Raw genomic sequence first — 14,797 nt, 5'->3', positions numbered from 1 at the left:
TGTGTGTATAATGGTCATTTGCATAAATTGGTTAAATCAAAAGGATTTAACCGATTTGTCCGAATGACCATTTTTGCCTGTTTTCTGTGTTTGGAAGCAAATGGTCTATTGTCCTTTTTACTCCCAGAAATGACCAGATTTTCATTCCAAACAGTCAGATTGTAAAGTTAATCTTCTAGTTTTGGGGTAGCCAACTCCAGTCCTCGAGAGCTACCAACAGTGCATGTTTTCCAGATCTCCTCACAGAATCACAAGTGAAGTAATTAGCTCCACCTGTGGCTCTTGTAAAATGTGTCAGTGAGTAATCAGTGCACCTGTGCCCCAGCTAGGTTGTCTGGAAAATGTGAACTGTTGGTAGCTCTCGAGGACTGGAGTTGGCTACCACTGCTCTAGTGTGTATCCAGGTTTAGTTCATGTTTTGTATTTTTACTCTTGCAGTGAGGCCAACAAGTCTCTGTATGACAGTAATGACAGCATGAGATCCGCTCTTACAAACTTTGAAAATGAACGGAAACGGGTGAGTTATAGTTAATGGTGGTCAGACAAACAATAGAAAATTGTCATTCATTTTAAAACAAAAGTATACAATACATTTCCTTGTTTGATGAGTAAAATTGTCATAAGACTATGCATATACTGAATTTTAATCTGCTGGCACTGTATATCCAGCAAGATGCCTGCACACTGAGGATCACTGTTCAGTATAAAATAAGTGCAGAGCACATACTCTACAAAGAAAAGAACATGTCATTTTCAGCACTGCATCAACAAAACCCCCAAAATATTCATGAAATTCTCTTCCTGTCCAGTGTGTACTCTCCCTTAAATAGAGAGTGTACGCGTCATTACAAGACCCATCTGGTCTAACTTACTAAAATTCTCATTTTATCTTGCAATCATTATTCGTTACTGTAAGCCAAATATTTCACTGCTTAAATATAGTAATATAAAAACTGCCGGTACTTGTTTCCTAGCACGACACCCACGATATTAAGTCGTACGACATATAATCGCATCGCATGCCATCGCCTGCAATACACCCGATGCACACCGATGCAATGCCATTTAAAATTGTATAAAGCCCCCATACAATTTTTAATTGTATAAGCACCCTAATGGGGGCTTACAATGTTAAATGCACCCCCACTATGAACGCTAACCCAAAGCGTGGCGAGCGGCAGCGGTACGCGTCCTCTGACCTTTTCATACCCCCACTATCCACGTCGGCGTGGAGTTGATTTTCTATAGCGTGGCGAGCGCACGCGTATTACTTTACATGTATTCCGCATCCCCTCGCCACACTATATAAAATCAACTCCACGCCAACGTGGTTAGTGGGGGTATGAAAAAGTCGGAGGACGCGTGCCGCCGCCGCTCGCCACGCTTCGGGTTGGCATTGATAGTGGGGGTGCCGTTGGGGGTGCTTTTAACATACTAAGCACCCATCACGCTTAATTATCTTATAGGGGGCACTTTTAACATTGAAAAACCCATTAGGGTGCTTATACAATTTTAAATTGCATAACATTGTATATGCGATACAATGGCATACAATGCGATGGTATACAATTTAAAATTGTATAACATCGCCTGCCATCGCGTAACATCGCATTGCATACCATCGTATGCCTTATGGTCTGTGATGCGATGGGCGCCGTGCTAGTACACAAGTACCAAACTGCCTATTGCATCTCTCGGGTGCCGGACGACTCCAGTCCAACAGTCATTACCCCAATGTCGGAATCCCGACTGCTCCCTTGTGGGGGTCCACGACCCACATAGAGGGAGAATAAAATAGGTGGCAAGCGCAGCGAGCCACTGTGCCCGCAGTGTGGGGAGCACAGCGAGCTCGCCAGGGGCTTCGTTGCGCTCCCCCTGCTATGCAATCGGGATTCCGACTGTCTGTGTGTTATACCACACCCGCATCTCTCAAGCAATCACTCATGAACACAAATACAGAATGTTCTAAAATTAGCATTTTAATTGATGAGACTAAACAGGTACAATATTTCCATACATGCTGAAATGTAACATGAAAGAAAATTTTTACTTTTGAAATTAAATGTACCGTAGAAGCATCATTTCTGGTGCACAGTGTGTTGCCTCAGGAAAGGCTCATTTAATTGGGGGATGTTACCAGCAGCAGATTGACTGCAAAACTGATTTGTTTTGCTTTACTTTTACTTTTTTCTTTTTTGCCTATGGCCGCCTTCTCACAGAAAAAGGCGTGTTGATTAGATTATCTGTTTTACAACTTTGCATCAAAATTTGCCATAAGCGCCTTCTGGCACATCACATAAAATTTGCTTTAGTTACACTCAACATGTTCCGCACGTATACAAAATAAACTTTATTTTTGTATATATTGGTTTCCTAACTGAGAATGTATATTTACTTGTCACATTATTACATTACTTTAATAGTCTACCAAGGGCAGTATCCTATCAGCAACTGTATATCAATCTGGCTATCCAATTAGCCTCAGGCAGGATAAACAAATTCCCCACCAGCAGGCAAGTTTCCATGCGAAAATGGGGCGGTGGCCTCAAACACACAGGGGAGGGCGCATCCTAAGAGGATTGCCTAATTTTTCGCCCCTAATTGCGTACCATCCCCAGTGCATTTCACTGATTCTAATTTATTTAAATCTGTATGATTAGACATTTGTTCAATTTATATGCTGCTTTCTGGCCAAAGGAATTCCAGACAGATTTTTATCCATCTTTGAACTCTTCAATGAAGGGTGATTCGGCTTTATTTAATAATAATAATAATAAGGCACGTCACTGTATACAATCAAGGCATGCTGACTTAAAGAAGTCCTCTGAGTTATGTCTGTTTCCTATGTTTAAATATTTACTGTTCCTATATTAGGACAGTGACTCCTGGGGGGTGCTTGGATAAGAAATACAAGCACTTGGTAAACTTTTAAAGGTATGAATTTCACTTCTATGCGACCCATACATACAATTGCGTGCACACATATACTGCTTTCACATTGCAGAAATGGGTAATGACACGGTATTCTTAAATGGGACTTTAAAACGGGTCAGAGCCTTGAGACCTTTCACATTGCAGGTGAAAACCGTTTTAAAAATCATTTAATACCATTCAAACATTCAACCCGTTTAACCCCCAAGGGACACGTTTCAAGCCATTGAAATAGAGCTGTTCAAACTGCCCAAAAAACGGCTTTAAAACGTGTAGGACTCTGCTTTTTAACCGTGTTGAAATACCGGTTAACTTTAACCGGTAAATCAACTTTGGCACTTTCACATTGCAGCCTTAAATGTTTTAAAATGGAAAAAAAACGGCAATATACCGTTTTAAAAGTGCGATGTGAAAGTGGTATAAATCTGATATAGGAGGAAAGGGACTGATTTTCTTTCATTGTGGTAAAATTAGATTTTTTTTTTTTCCTGTTTCAGCAGTCTTCTCCCAATCCCCAAAAGGAAGCTCCGGTGATTACCTACAGCAGGTAAGATATAAATACATAAAAATTCCTCCTGCTTTTTTCTTGGTAATTGTAATAAGTATCCTATATGATAAAAAAAAGATAGCACCACTCCTCACCTCTACGGGGGGGGGGGGATACAAGTGTTTTCCACACCAGCAGCCACTAGATGACGCCCAACTTTGCCATTCCTGTTTGCTATACACAGCCGCCAGTTCTGACATTTCCTTTGTCTTGTTTCATCATTTTGACAGGCTGGCAACTAGTTTTATATAAAATAACTTCTGCTGATTTGTCACCCTGCTCTGACGTTCTCCACAGCTTTGCCGCAGAAGATGATTCATATCACAGGTTTTCTGATGTAGCCAAGTGGGCCAACGGGTGCAATGAAAGTGGTGTGTCCCTGCCTCGCAGCATAGGATACAGCGATGCGGATAGCTCTGCCAGTGAATTTGGAAGCGAGCATAGCCACAGCTCCAATGAGCCCTGGGAAGGAAGCGTTTCTTATGTGAATTCTGAAGCAGAGGTAACTGGTTTGTTTCATGGCACATGCCCAAAGGTGGACAGTGCACACCTGGGGCAGATGCCTTTTACATATAAGCAACAAAGTGTTTCTGATAAGTTTATATTGAATTCCATTTACCAGACACTGGAGGCCAGATCAGAAGTTGATGGGAGAACCAAATGGAGTCCCTCTCGACCCATAAGCCGCAGTGGTTCCTCTGCTTCTTCAAAAAGGCGACTTCCTGCATTTACACCAAAGGTGAGTGAAATGCATTTGGCGGTAATGTGACTGATCTGCTGGAAGGATCTTCTATGTTTTGTTCTCGGCCTGTTTTCAGACTGAACTGACCTGCTGTTCTGGAAAGCCCATGTTATTGGTGTAAATGTACATTGTGCTTGTGTTCTATGCAGAAAGAAGGTTTCTTACAAGAAGAATCCCAATCCCCCAGTCCAATTTACAGGCTTGTGCTAGCTGGAGATGCTGGATCCGGAAAGTCCAGTTTCCTTCTAAGACTGTGTTTGAATGAATTCCGTGGCGACATTCCCACCACATTGGGTTGAGTAAAAATGCAGTATTTACACTTTATATCCATATTCTGTAATTGAGGGGAAGCAGTTGTTCTACTCTATTGGAATGCTTTTGTCCTATTATTGTGTAACTGCCCAAAAATGAATTGCTAGGAGTTGGGGGTCTAGGCATTCTGTTGATGCAATGTCATACATACCATTCAATAGAAGCATTGCATGATTCAGGGTCAACTGGGTCCTGACCTGTACATTCTACAGGGCCTATTGTGAGCAGGACTGTAGGGGATTGAGGGGAGGAGAATTGATAAAGTGCCTGGTACCTTATCACCAGCCAATCAGCTATTAACTGTCCCTTTTTAAACCCAGTCTGTAACTTAACAGTCAGGAGCTGATTGGCCAGTGATAAAGTACCAGGCATTTTATCACTTTTTCTCCCTTATCACTGTTTCATACATCTACCCTTGAGTAGCACCTCCCTCTAATCTCCTACAGCACTGTCTCCCTTAAATGATACATGTACCATCAACTTTTTCACAAAGTCTAACAAAGCGGTTTATGACTGAGTAGGCCAGTCCCATATTGTATACAGACTCAGCATATTTATTGCCTGCAAGTATGTTTCTAAAGATACAGATTATTTGAGTAAGTTCCATACTGTACTATTCCCACCCATTTCTAAACCTTTGCTCTGGATGTTCTGTTTGTTTTTCCCTGTGACTGTAGATTACTTCTGCTACCATTCTGTATCTTCAGATACAATGTACTACATAGGAATGTATCCATATACTGTAGCCCCGATATAACAGCCCTATTTTTGCCCAATGTTTTTATATCGGGCTATCTGATTACATCACCTGATAAAAACACATTTCACTATGAAAACACACAGATTCTGTTAAGCCTGTGTGATTTTGCCTGCTGTAGCCCCATTTTAGCTAAAAACAGAGCTGCTGTCACTGGTTTTGCATCGCTTGCCACGGGCAAGTGAAACAGAAACCCTTGATAAGCCTCGGGACGTGCTGGCTATCTGGGCTAATTAAATAGCCCCCGGCTATTGGATACTGCCCATAGGGGTTTATTTAGGGGGAAATTTACTAATTCCCCCCCACCCCCCTCACCTGTGTCCGAGTAGCACAGCACTGTGCTGCCCGGACCTGTAACCTCCTGAGAGCCCTCAGCAGCACAAGCCGGGTAAGGGAGGGAAAGGGGAGCTGCCAGGACCCGCTGGAAACCGCTGCGCATTGCCGGCTCACCACAAAAGACCACTCAACGCAAGAGCTGTCTTTTGCCATAATTATCGCATATGTTAGAGCATATGTGATCATTATGTCAGCGGTAGCCAGCGATGTGCAGCGGACGGGGGGCGTGGATGTTAGAGCATCCCGCCCCGAATCTGAAATAAAACTTCCATCTTGGTAAATAAGCCTCATAGTATCCAAGCTTCCCAGTTGCTATAAACATGTCAGTTAAGAATCCTTCTCTTTACTTTTAGGGGTTGACTTTCATATGAAGAAACTGTTAGTTGACGGAGAGTATACAACGCTGCAGATCTGGGACACAGCTGGACAAGAAAGGTAAGTGCAAACACTGACATTCTGTGCCTATCTGTATTGATAAGAATACTGTACGCGATTTAAAAATAGCGATGCCTATATTTAACCTAGCCTGTTACATGAAGTACTTTTCCTTAAAAAAAAAAAATGCATGTAAAACCTTTTATTTTTTTTCCCCTTCAGTTCATCTTTCCGCAATGTTTCAGCATTATCTTGTAAAAATCCATGAATGTAAAATTTGTTGGTATCCAAGCTCATTAAAACAATGTTTCATTCTTTCTTAGGGGGGTGTTCAATCACCGGCGACCATCTCCCATCGGGGGAGATGGCCTCCGGGCCCTATTCAATGCTGTCTTCCTCGACAGCATTGAGCAGGGGATCTCGCAGTACGAGTCTGACTTCACAAGCAGCCGGGCTCGTTCTGCCAGGAATTGCCGAGCTCCCGGCCGCAGCTCGCTGATTCCCGGCCACTTTTCGCAGCCACACCCCTTTCTCGCCCCGCTGCAGGCGGGACATTGAATCCCGCCTGCGATTTTCTCGGTCGAGCTGACCAAGAACGGGACAGGGTCGCAGCTGTCGAGCCAGCTCGACAGCCGTGACCTCACATTGAATATCCCCCTTAAAGTGAAAACATTAAAAGCTATTGTTTCATGTATTCCTGCATGACTGTTATGTCATAGAATAAAGCAAATAAACTGTGAAAACCAATAACTTATTGCCCATATTTAATAAATCTAAAATACCAAGCTCTAGCGATAGTTCAAACTGATTGCGTTCTTTAATTAGTATAACACGCGTCTTCAATGTAGAGAGTTGTCTGAGGAGATGAGAAAGAAGGTTATAGTCAAGGTAAAGGCTACATGACCATGTCCAAGCAGCTTGATATTAATGTTATTACAGCTGCTGGTATTTTTAAGAACTTGAAGTTTAAATTCCATAGGACTGTAGTAAACCTTCCTGGTCATAGTCATAATAGGAAAATTGACCACTGATTAAACTGAACAATAGATTGGTAAAAAAAAAGCAGGGAAAACTTCCACAGACCTGGAAGCTGAACTATAAGTTCAGGGTATGTCCACATCTGCACACACCATATGACACTTTTATTTTTTATTTTTAATAAATGGACTTCATGGAAGAAGACCCAAAAGGACTCGATGTTTTTGAAAATATAACCTGGAATTTGCGAAAATGCTTATTGACACAATGCTTGTGGGAGAATGAAGCTTTTAACAAAGAGGAGGCTTGGTTCTGTTTTGCTGCATCTGGCCTAAAGCGCTTTGACAGAGCACAATGAACTCTCAAGGCATTCTGGAGATAAACATACTGCACAGTGGGCAGTGTTATATTCTGAAGATTCCGGATGCTATCCTATAGAACAAACCTGCAGTTATGAGAAGGCATCGGTCACAATGGAGACAGCTGGAGTAGTTTGCTCAGGAATAGTAACCAAACTAGCTATTGACAGGTGCAGAAGTCTCCGTGAGAGCTACAGAAATTGCTTCATTGCATGGATTGCCTCTAAAGGTTGTGCAGCAAATTAGGTTAAGGGTTCACTTGTTTTATTATTTACAATTGTCTGTTGAAGCAAGAATCTCTAGTGCGACTGCGAAGTCTAATTTATATTAAATATGGAATAAACCATGTTGGATGGCAATTAATGTTATTCCAGAGAAAATATGGATAGTCCTTCCTTTTTTTTTTTTAATGGAAGGTTACCGACAAGTCCATATCTTATGAGCTGTAATAATTCTGAAAAGCCCATAATAAAAATGTAATCTTTTGCAATGTAATATGATCGGCAAAAGCAGAAACCGGACAGCGTGAGCTATGAAGCACCGATTGCGGCCATGCTGCTGGTGAGCTGTAATATGTATGATTAAGGTTTGGTATCATACACCAGAGGTTGTAAAAAACAATGTATTTTTAATTTAAAATAAAATGTTTAGTATATTTTTAGTGTGTAACAAAAATAATCCCTTACTGTATCTGTGCAATCCTCCCATGCCCAGAGCCTGTGCCGATTACATAAGCGCAATCATTCTTCGATATGCCGAGACTGTTAGCTCCCAGAGCAAGTTAGGGCAAAGAATAGGATTTTCTCATAGTCCATATGGGATACTGGGCTGGTCTCAAGACATTTTTCTAAACTGTCTTGAGAGCATCCCAGTATCCCATATGGATGTTAGAGAAAGTAGTATTAGTAGGTTTCTCATTAAATATAATGTTTTAATACTTGATATCTATATTTTTGCACCCTTTTAGATTTCGCAGTATAGCAAAGTCTTATTTCCGGAAAGCCCATGGGGTGTTGCTAGTGTATGATGTCACATCAGAAAGAAGTTTCCTCAATGTACGGCAGTGGATTGACGAGATCAAGGTTTGTTCCCATGTTTTATGGATTTCTGTAGCTGGAAAATAATTTGACAAGTGATTTCAGATCACCCCAATATGACCAGACACATTTGTGTAAGCAAGGTGGCTGGTGTCTATAACATTTATAACGTTCTAAACTGTGCAAGTAAATTAGTAGAATCCATTATGGTTCCTATGCGGACTGCTCCTGACCTACGCAACAGAAAAACCATAGTCTCCCCAAATGTCTCTCATCCCAGGAAAACATTTATTTGGGGGTGATGATATAACAACTCAGATTTTAAGAATGGTCACAACATCCGGGATGATTTGTTAAGCAAAAGTAGGTAGGTATGTATGTGACATGAGAAAATGGATTATTTAAGTAAGAATAGGCAGGAGTGCAGAGATGGGGTGGGTGAGAGACCTCTGGAGAGGACCTGTCCTGTTGGAAAACCTAAACTGTTAGGGGTACTTGATTGGAAACCACTTACGTAAATACTATTTTTAATGAGCAGGCTTTCCGTGTGATAGGCTGCATTACTTGGGGGGGGGGGGGGAGAAATAGAGGAATAATATATGTTGGAGCTAATTAAGCATAGGTCACTAATAAGAGAATTTGCAAATCAAGGGATTTTAGAACAACTGCATGCATACCATTCGCATTGCACATACACAAAGGGAAGTAGCGATTTAAAACAGGAAACGCAATGTAGTCAAAGTTTGACTGACAGGAAGCCGGTATTTGGGGGTGGAAATCTGCAGTTTTCTGTCTGTGGTTGAAAAAACGCAGGCGTACCCAGACGTTTTTGAAGAGGGTCTCTGACATCAGCAATGACCACTACCAGCCTATCTCAGTCGCAGATTAGTGGAAGCCTCAGAGTTACTCACTTTTGCTCAGACTGCACATGGTTTTGTGAGTGGGTAGCGATTTGTGATGTATTCCCTCTAGCATAATTGGACAACACTAGATGATATGACCATGCATTTTTCCAAACCATCGTAGACCTGGACTACTTCTGACTGTTCACACCCATCACAGAGCCACAGCTGTACCACTCCACAATGGTTAGCACCATCAATCACAAAAAGGCTGCCCCTCTCTGCCAGCTGCCATACACCATACACGGGAAAATATCAAAATCACTAAATAACTCACAGGACCTGACCTCAATCCTCACCAGCAGGACTTTTTCTTTTTTTTTTTTCTCCGGTTCTGTATCTGACTCACCCTTCACCATCTCGCCTGGAACTATTTTTAGTAACAGGGACTGTTTTTACAAGGTAGGTATACCACTCTTGGGTGTACAGTCACACTATGAAATAAGCACACCTTGGGTGGTAGAACATACTCAGCCCTTATCATCATATATGGTTGAAATTGAATATGAATCACATGGGTTCAGAAAGCTGCTGTTTGCCCAATAAATACATTGTTTTTTTTGCATCTAATCTTGACTGACTAATCCTTATTAAGAATAATGAAATCTAACACTTTGACCTTACATTTTATTATTAAACCATACTAAAACCAAATTTATCGGGTGCAATATCATAATTTGATGATTTTAATTATTAACAAAGTCCCAAAGAGGGACGACTTGATCCTCAGTAGAAAAACCATATGACAATTCTTCAGAATAATTTAGAGAGCGCACTGAATTGTTCAAACAAATTTTTATTAATTAAAAATAATAATATCCATTTAATTGTGTTCTAATAATATTAAACATTTATATAAAAAACAATTTGGTGATACTGCACAATCTATTCATTTAACTGGTATCACTACCTGAGAAACCATAATCAATGTCCATGAAACAGATATTCACCGAAAATAAACAGAACAAATGAGTGTCAGTCCATTTAAGCTCTTAACCGCATTTGTTGGTAGATGGTATAACCAGATGGTCCCATAACCAGTGGGGAGCCAATTTATTGGTAAGGGTGGAATTGATAAATTACTGATATAGTATAGATGAGTGGGTGAAATGTCCATATCAAAAAACTGTAACCTTGCTGCGGGATTATTATTATACCACTGAACAATTACAAATCACTTTCACCATTGTATAGGTAATTTTTCCCAGGCAGAGTTTAGACTTAGGGTAATCCAAATATCATTGCAGAAATCATTGATCATATAAAACGGACTATACTATTATGTTGCCCGAAAAAGAAAAAAAATTCTGTCACCAAAACAGAGGTTCCGTGAAACCTTTGTTTTTGTGTTCGCATCCCTGAACTTACCAGGGATTTTGTTTTGCCTACCTGAGGCAAGTGAAATAAAATCCTCTATAAACCGCAACTTGCGCTAACTTTTTGGGGACAACAGGATAGCCCCCAGAGATACATTCATCTGTGAGAATGAGGGCCCGCATGCAGACTGCACGTGGGCCCTGCCCACTTTTAAGCCACAATGACAAATGGTATAATGACACACTTCAATTTTTTTTTTCAATGTGTGTGTGTGTGTGTGTGTGTAAATATATTTAAGCTATCTAACTAAAAAACATAAGTAAATAGCATGGCATACTCATAGGAAAGTAAATCCCAAGCTAGAATCTTTCCCGACCACCATTTTGTTAATAAATACAGGTAGTTTATCCATTCCTAGACATGAGATACAGTAAATTGATTTATTTAAATACTGCTGATCACTTTTATTTATCCTATTCTGAGGCCCCAGCCCCAAGAAGCACAAACATAACCGCTCCTGTCCTGGTAATACAATGTGTCACTTTCACCCAAACATATTGTCATTTAGGACTTTGCCACATTCAATACCAAAAAACCACTGCTACAGACATATGTTTAAGCCAGAATGTCACTGTTCTAACCGGGGCTATATGTCTTATGTGGGATTTAACCACATTCTCAGATGGATTCTAAAACAACTAACTGCAGGTTATACTGTTGACCACACAGTCTACTATTCATTTGTTACAGGATTCGTGTGAGAAAGCTATACCCTTAATGCTGATTGGCAATAAAACCGACTTGAGGGCAGAAGGTAATAGCGGAATTCCAACTGCAATAGGGGAAAAGCTTGCCATGGTAAGCGGAGATGCTGAGGTGTTATTCATAATGTTCTTGTAGGTATTCCTGGCTGCAGAGTTTCATGTATGTTTCTTCTAAATACAGGCCTACGGCTCCCTCTTCTGTGAGACAAGTGCAAAGGATGGTACTAACGTAGTGGAAGCTGTTCTTCATCTTGCTAGGTAATTTCTCTGAAGAAATATACTACACTAATCTTTTATTTGCAGCTACTACACTAACCTTTTATTTGCATCTACTACCAGAAGAATTTTGGATAACGGATTATTCCGTAGTTTGGAATATTTTTATATTTGAATGAGGTATCTTGCATTTATGTTGTATAAACACATAAAGCGAAAGAAATACACAAAAATATATTTTATTTGTGCATAAAAAAGGTTTAAAAAAAAATTAAACAATGCCATGCAATCATGTCCTTCCACATATTTAGTGCCAGTTACATGTTATTTCCCCAGTAGTGCCAGTTACAGATGTAGCCAGTAGGTTTTTAGCAAAAAAATAAAAGTACATTTTGGAGACTATGGTTTTTGGAATACTTTGGATAATCAACCGATCAGAGTATTCTGGTTTCCACCTGTCATTCTGTGCTTGGTTGAAGGGCTACAGATGCTCATACACACAAAGAGCAGTATTCAATGAGGCCAATTCGCCATGTTTCATGGCGAATTTGTGCTATTTTCACTTTGGAAGATGATTTTTTGTGTCAGAAAGTGAATCCCCGTATTCAACGTGCACTTTTCGCCGACGGTGAACAGCGAATGAGGGACAATTCACCGTCTGATACACTCCGCAACTCGCTGTGGTTTTTCAATGTGATTCGCCGTGAGTATTTAATGAGAAGATGGCGAATTGCTTTCTAAGTGATTTTCGCCGTGTGTCACCATGTAGCAATCGCCATCTTTTCATGAAGTGGAGTGTGAACTTTTAAAATAATGTTGTTGTTTTTTTGGTACTCTTTACCTAGAAGGGCGCCCGTCGTGGTGATCGCGGGTACATTTATGTCTGGCCGCGACGCGATGCCCGCGATTTCCCATTGAAACCCATGTTAAACATGGAAATCGCGTCGGTCGCGTCGCGGCCGTCCATAAATGTACCCGCGATGCCCGCGACGCGATGCCCGCGACGCGATGCACCCAATTTCCCATAGGAATCAATGTTAAATGGCCCGACCGACGCGATTTTACTGTTAAATGCCTCAATGGACCCGATGTGGCCATAGGAATCAATGTTAAATGGGCTACAGAGCCCAAATAGGCACAATTAACCCTTAAATGTCCCCCCAATTTTTTAACGCCACCCCACGATCCACGCCAACCCGAAGCGTGGCGAGCGCAGCGAGCCCGCAAGGGGCGGTGGTACGCGTCCTCCGACCTTTTCATGCCCTACTATCCACTTCGGCGTGGAGTTGAGAATAGAATAGTGTGGCGAGCGCAGCGAGCCACCGAGCCCGAAGCGTGGCGAGCGGACGCGGATACCTTCACAGTTATACGCGTCCCCTCGCGAGCTTCACAGGTGTCCGTGGCGACGCGGACACCTGTGAAGCCCGCGAGGGGACGCGTTTACCTGTGAAGGTATCCGCGTCCCCTCGCGGGGCTCGCCACGCTTCGGGCTCGGTGGCTCGCTGCGCTCCCCACACTATTCTATTCTCAACTCCACGCCGACGTGGATAGTAGGGCATGAAAAGGTCGGAGGACGCGTACCGCTGCGCTCGCCACGCTTCGGGTTGGCGTGGATCGTGGGGTGGCGTTAAAAATTTGGGGGGACATTTAAGGGTTAATTGTGCCTATTTGGGCTCTGTAGCCCATTTGACATTGATTCCTATGGCCAAATCGCGGGCATTGAGGCATTTTACATGAAAATCGCGCTCAATCAGCCTTTTTAACATTGTTCCCTATGGGAAAATCGCGGTCATCGCGTGCAGCAGATTTTTATGTACCCGCGATTTACCCGCGATGCCCGCGATTTTTACCCCCGACGCCCGCGATTCCAATCGCTGGCGCCCTTCTAGGTAAAGAGTACCGTTTTTTTTTAATTTTGGTGTAAAAAAAAATCAGGCATTTTATTGTGTGAAGGGGCATGTTATTTTAATTCATGTGCTTTACAGCACATGAATATATATTTAATAAAAAAAATAATAATTTTTACACAGCAGCCAGCAGGGGGCCGAGAGCCGCTCATTAGATATTCATATATTCACTGCTCCCGATCATTACATATGCACGATCGGGAGCAGTGAATACCCGGTCCCCTGCTGGCTCTCCCGGGGGGCAGCTTGTGCTGCCTGGCTCCCAGGGAGCCCACCTCCCCCCACATACGTTCTGGGGCAGGCAGGGAGACTTCCATCTCCCTGCCTGCCGCTGTCCTCCGGTTCACATTCGCCGTCAGGGGCAGCGAGCCCCTGCCTCATTGAATAGTGTGTAAGGGAGGGCTGGCAGCGAGGGCTCCAGCCCTCCGGAACATGGCGAATGTGCAGGGAATCCTAAACAGGATTCACTGCACATCGCGATTAGGGACATTGAATACTGCCCAAAGTAATATCGGAAGTGAGGGTTTCCACCATTGCAGGGGTTCTCAAATGTAATCATCTAGTACCACAATAAGTTAGGATTTGTGGATTTATTTTAGCATGCACAGGTGCGTTAATCTATTTTGCTGGGTTAGAAAATATCCCATCGGTTTCCACAGACAGAAATCATTTAAACCTGACCTTTTGCAGAATTTTAATGACTGTATTTAGATATTGAACATGCAGGACCACATTGAGGGCTGGGTTAAATATATATAATTATATCAGCTAAAACTATTTTTTTCATTATTCACCATTCAGGGAAGTGAAGAAATCCGTGGATCTGGTGAAAGAAAACACTGACGCAGTGACCAATCTCAGCATTCCAGACAAAAAGTCTAATTGCTGCAAGATCTAACTTTTTTTATCTGGGATTGTATTTCCAGACAGGACAATATGAAGAATAAAAGTGATTCATTCAGTTGACAAAAAACTATAACTCTAACTTTTATACCCCAATCTGGGATGGAATATACATTGAACAAAATTCTTCATTTCTTTTCTAAGAACAGAAAGCTGAATGAACTCTCATGGAAACATAGGCAAAGGAATTGCTAGTCTTGGTGGGAAAGCCTATGTTCTGTGGAAATGTGTATATATATATATTTTTTTCTAATTTGGACAAATGGTTTTTCACTGCTTCTAATGTATTGAAAATGGATTGTTGATATTTATCGAATCTACTTGATATTTTAACATAGTTTTAGGTGATTTAAAATATAATGTTTTTGTCAGATATAGGGCCAGATTCTCTAAGCTTCAAAAGTGATCAAACGG

The 14,797-nt window shown here is 41.7% G+C and overlaps 1 protein-coding gene across 3 annotated transcripts in view; it reads left to right on the top strand.

Annotated features, from left to right (window-relative positions):
• Positions 1-14,797, top strand: part of LOC146075151 (ras and EF-hand domain-containing protein-like) — a 50,078-nt gene extending 35,281 nt beyond the window's left edge. For 2 of the 3 annotated variants that reach the window (XM_083184101.1, XM_083184099.1), the window contains exons 8-17: positions 439-517; positions 3,429-3,478; positions 3,776-3,980; positions 4,101-4,217; positions 4,370-4,514; positions 5,979-6,060; positions 8,305-8,419; positions 11,344-11,451; positions 11,539-11,615; positions 14,282-14,797. In XM_083184101.1, the coding sequence (XP_083040227.1) occupies positions 439-517; positions 3,429-3,478; positions 3,776-3,980; positions 4,101-4,217; positions 4,370-4,514; positions 5,979-6,060; positions 8,305-8,419; positions 11,344-11,451; positions 11,539-11,615; positions 14,282-14,378 (1,075 nt within the window). In that variant the 3' untranslated portion in view covers positions 14,379-14,797. The remainder of the gene's footprint in view (positions 1-438; positions 518-3,428; positions 3,479-3,775; positions 3,981-4,100; positions 4,218-4,369; positions 4,515-5,978; positions 6,061-8,304; positions 8,420-11,343; positions 11,452-11,538; positions 11,616-14,281) is intronic. The other variant, XM_083184100.1, reaches the window with a different exon arrangement.

Source organism: Crinia signifera, chromosome 4 (genome assembly GCF_055691185.1).
Source record: "Crinia signifera chromosome 4, ASM5569118v1, whole genome shotgun sequence".
NCBI classification, from domain to species: Eukaryota; Metazoa; Chordata; class Amphibia; order Anura; family Myobatrachidae; genus Crinia; species Crinia signifera.
This window is presented reverse-complemented; position numbering and strand designations above follow the sequence as displayed.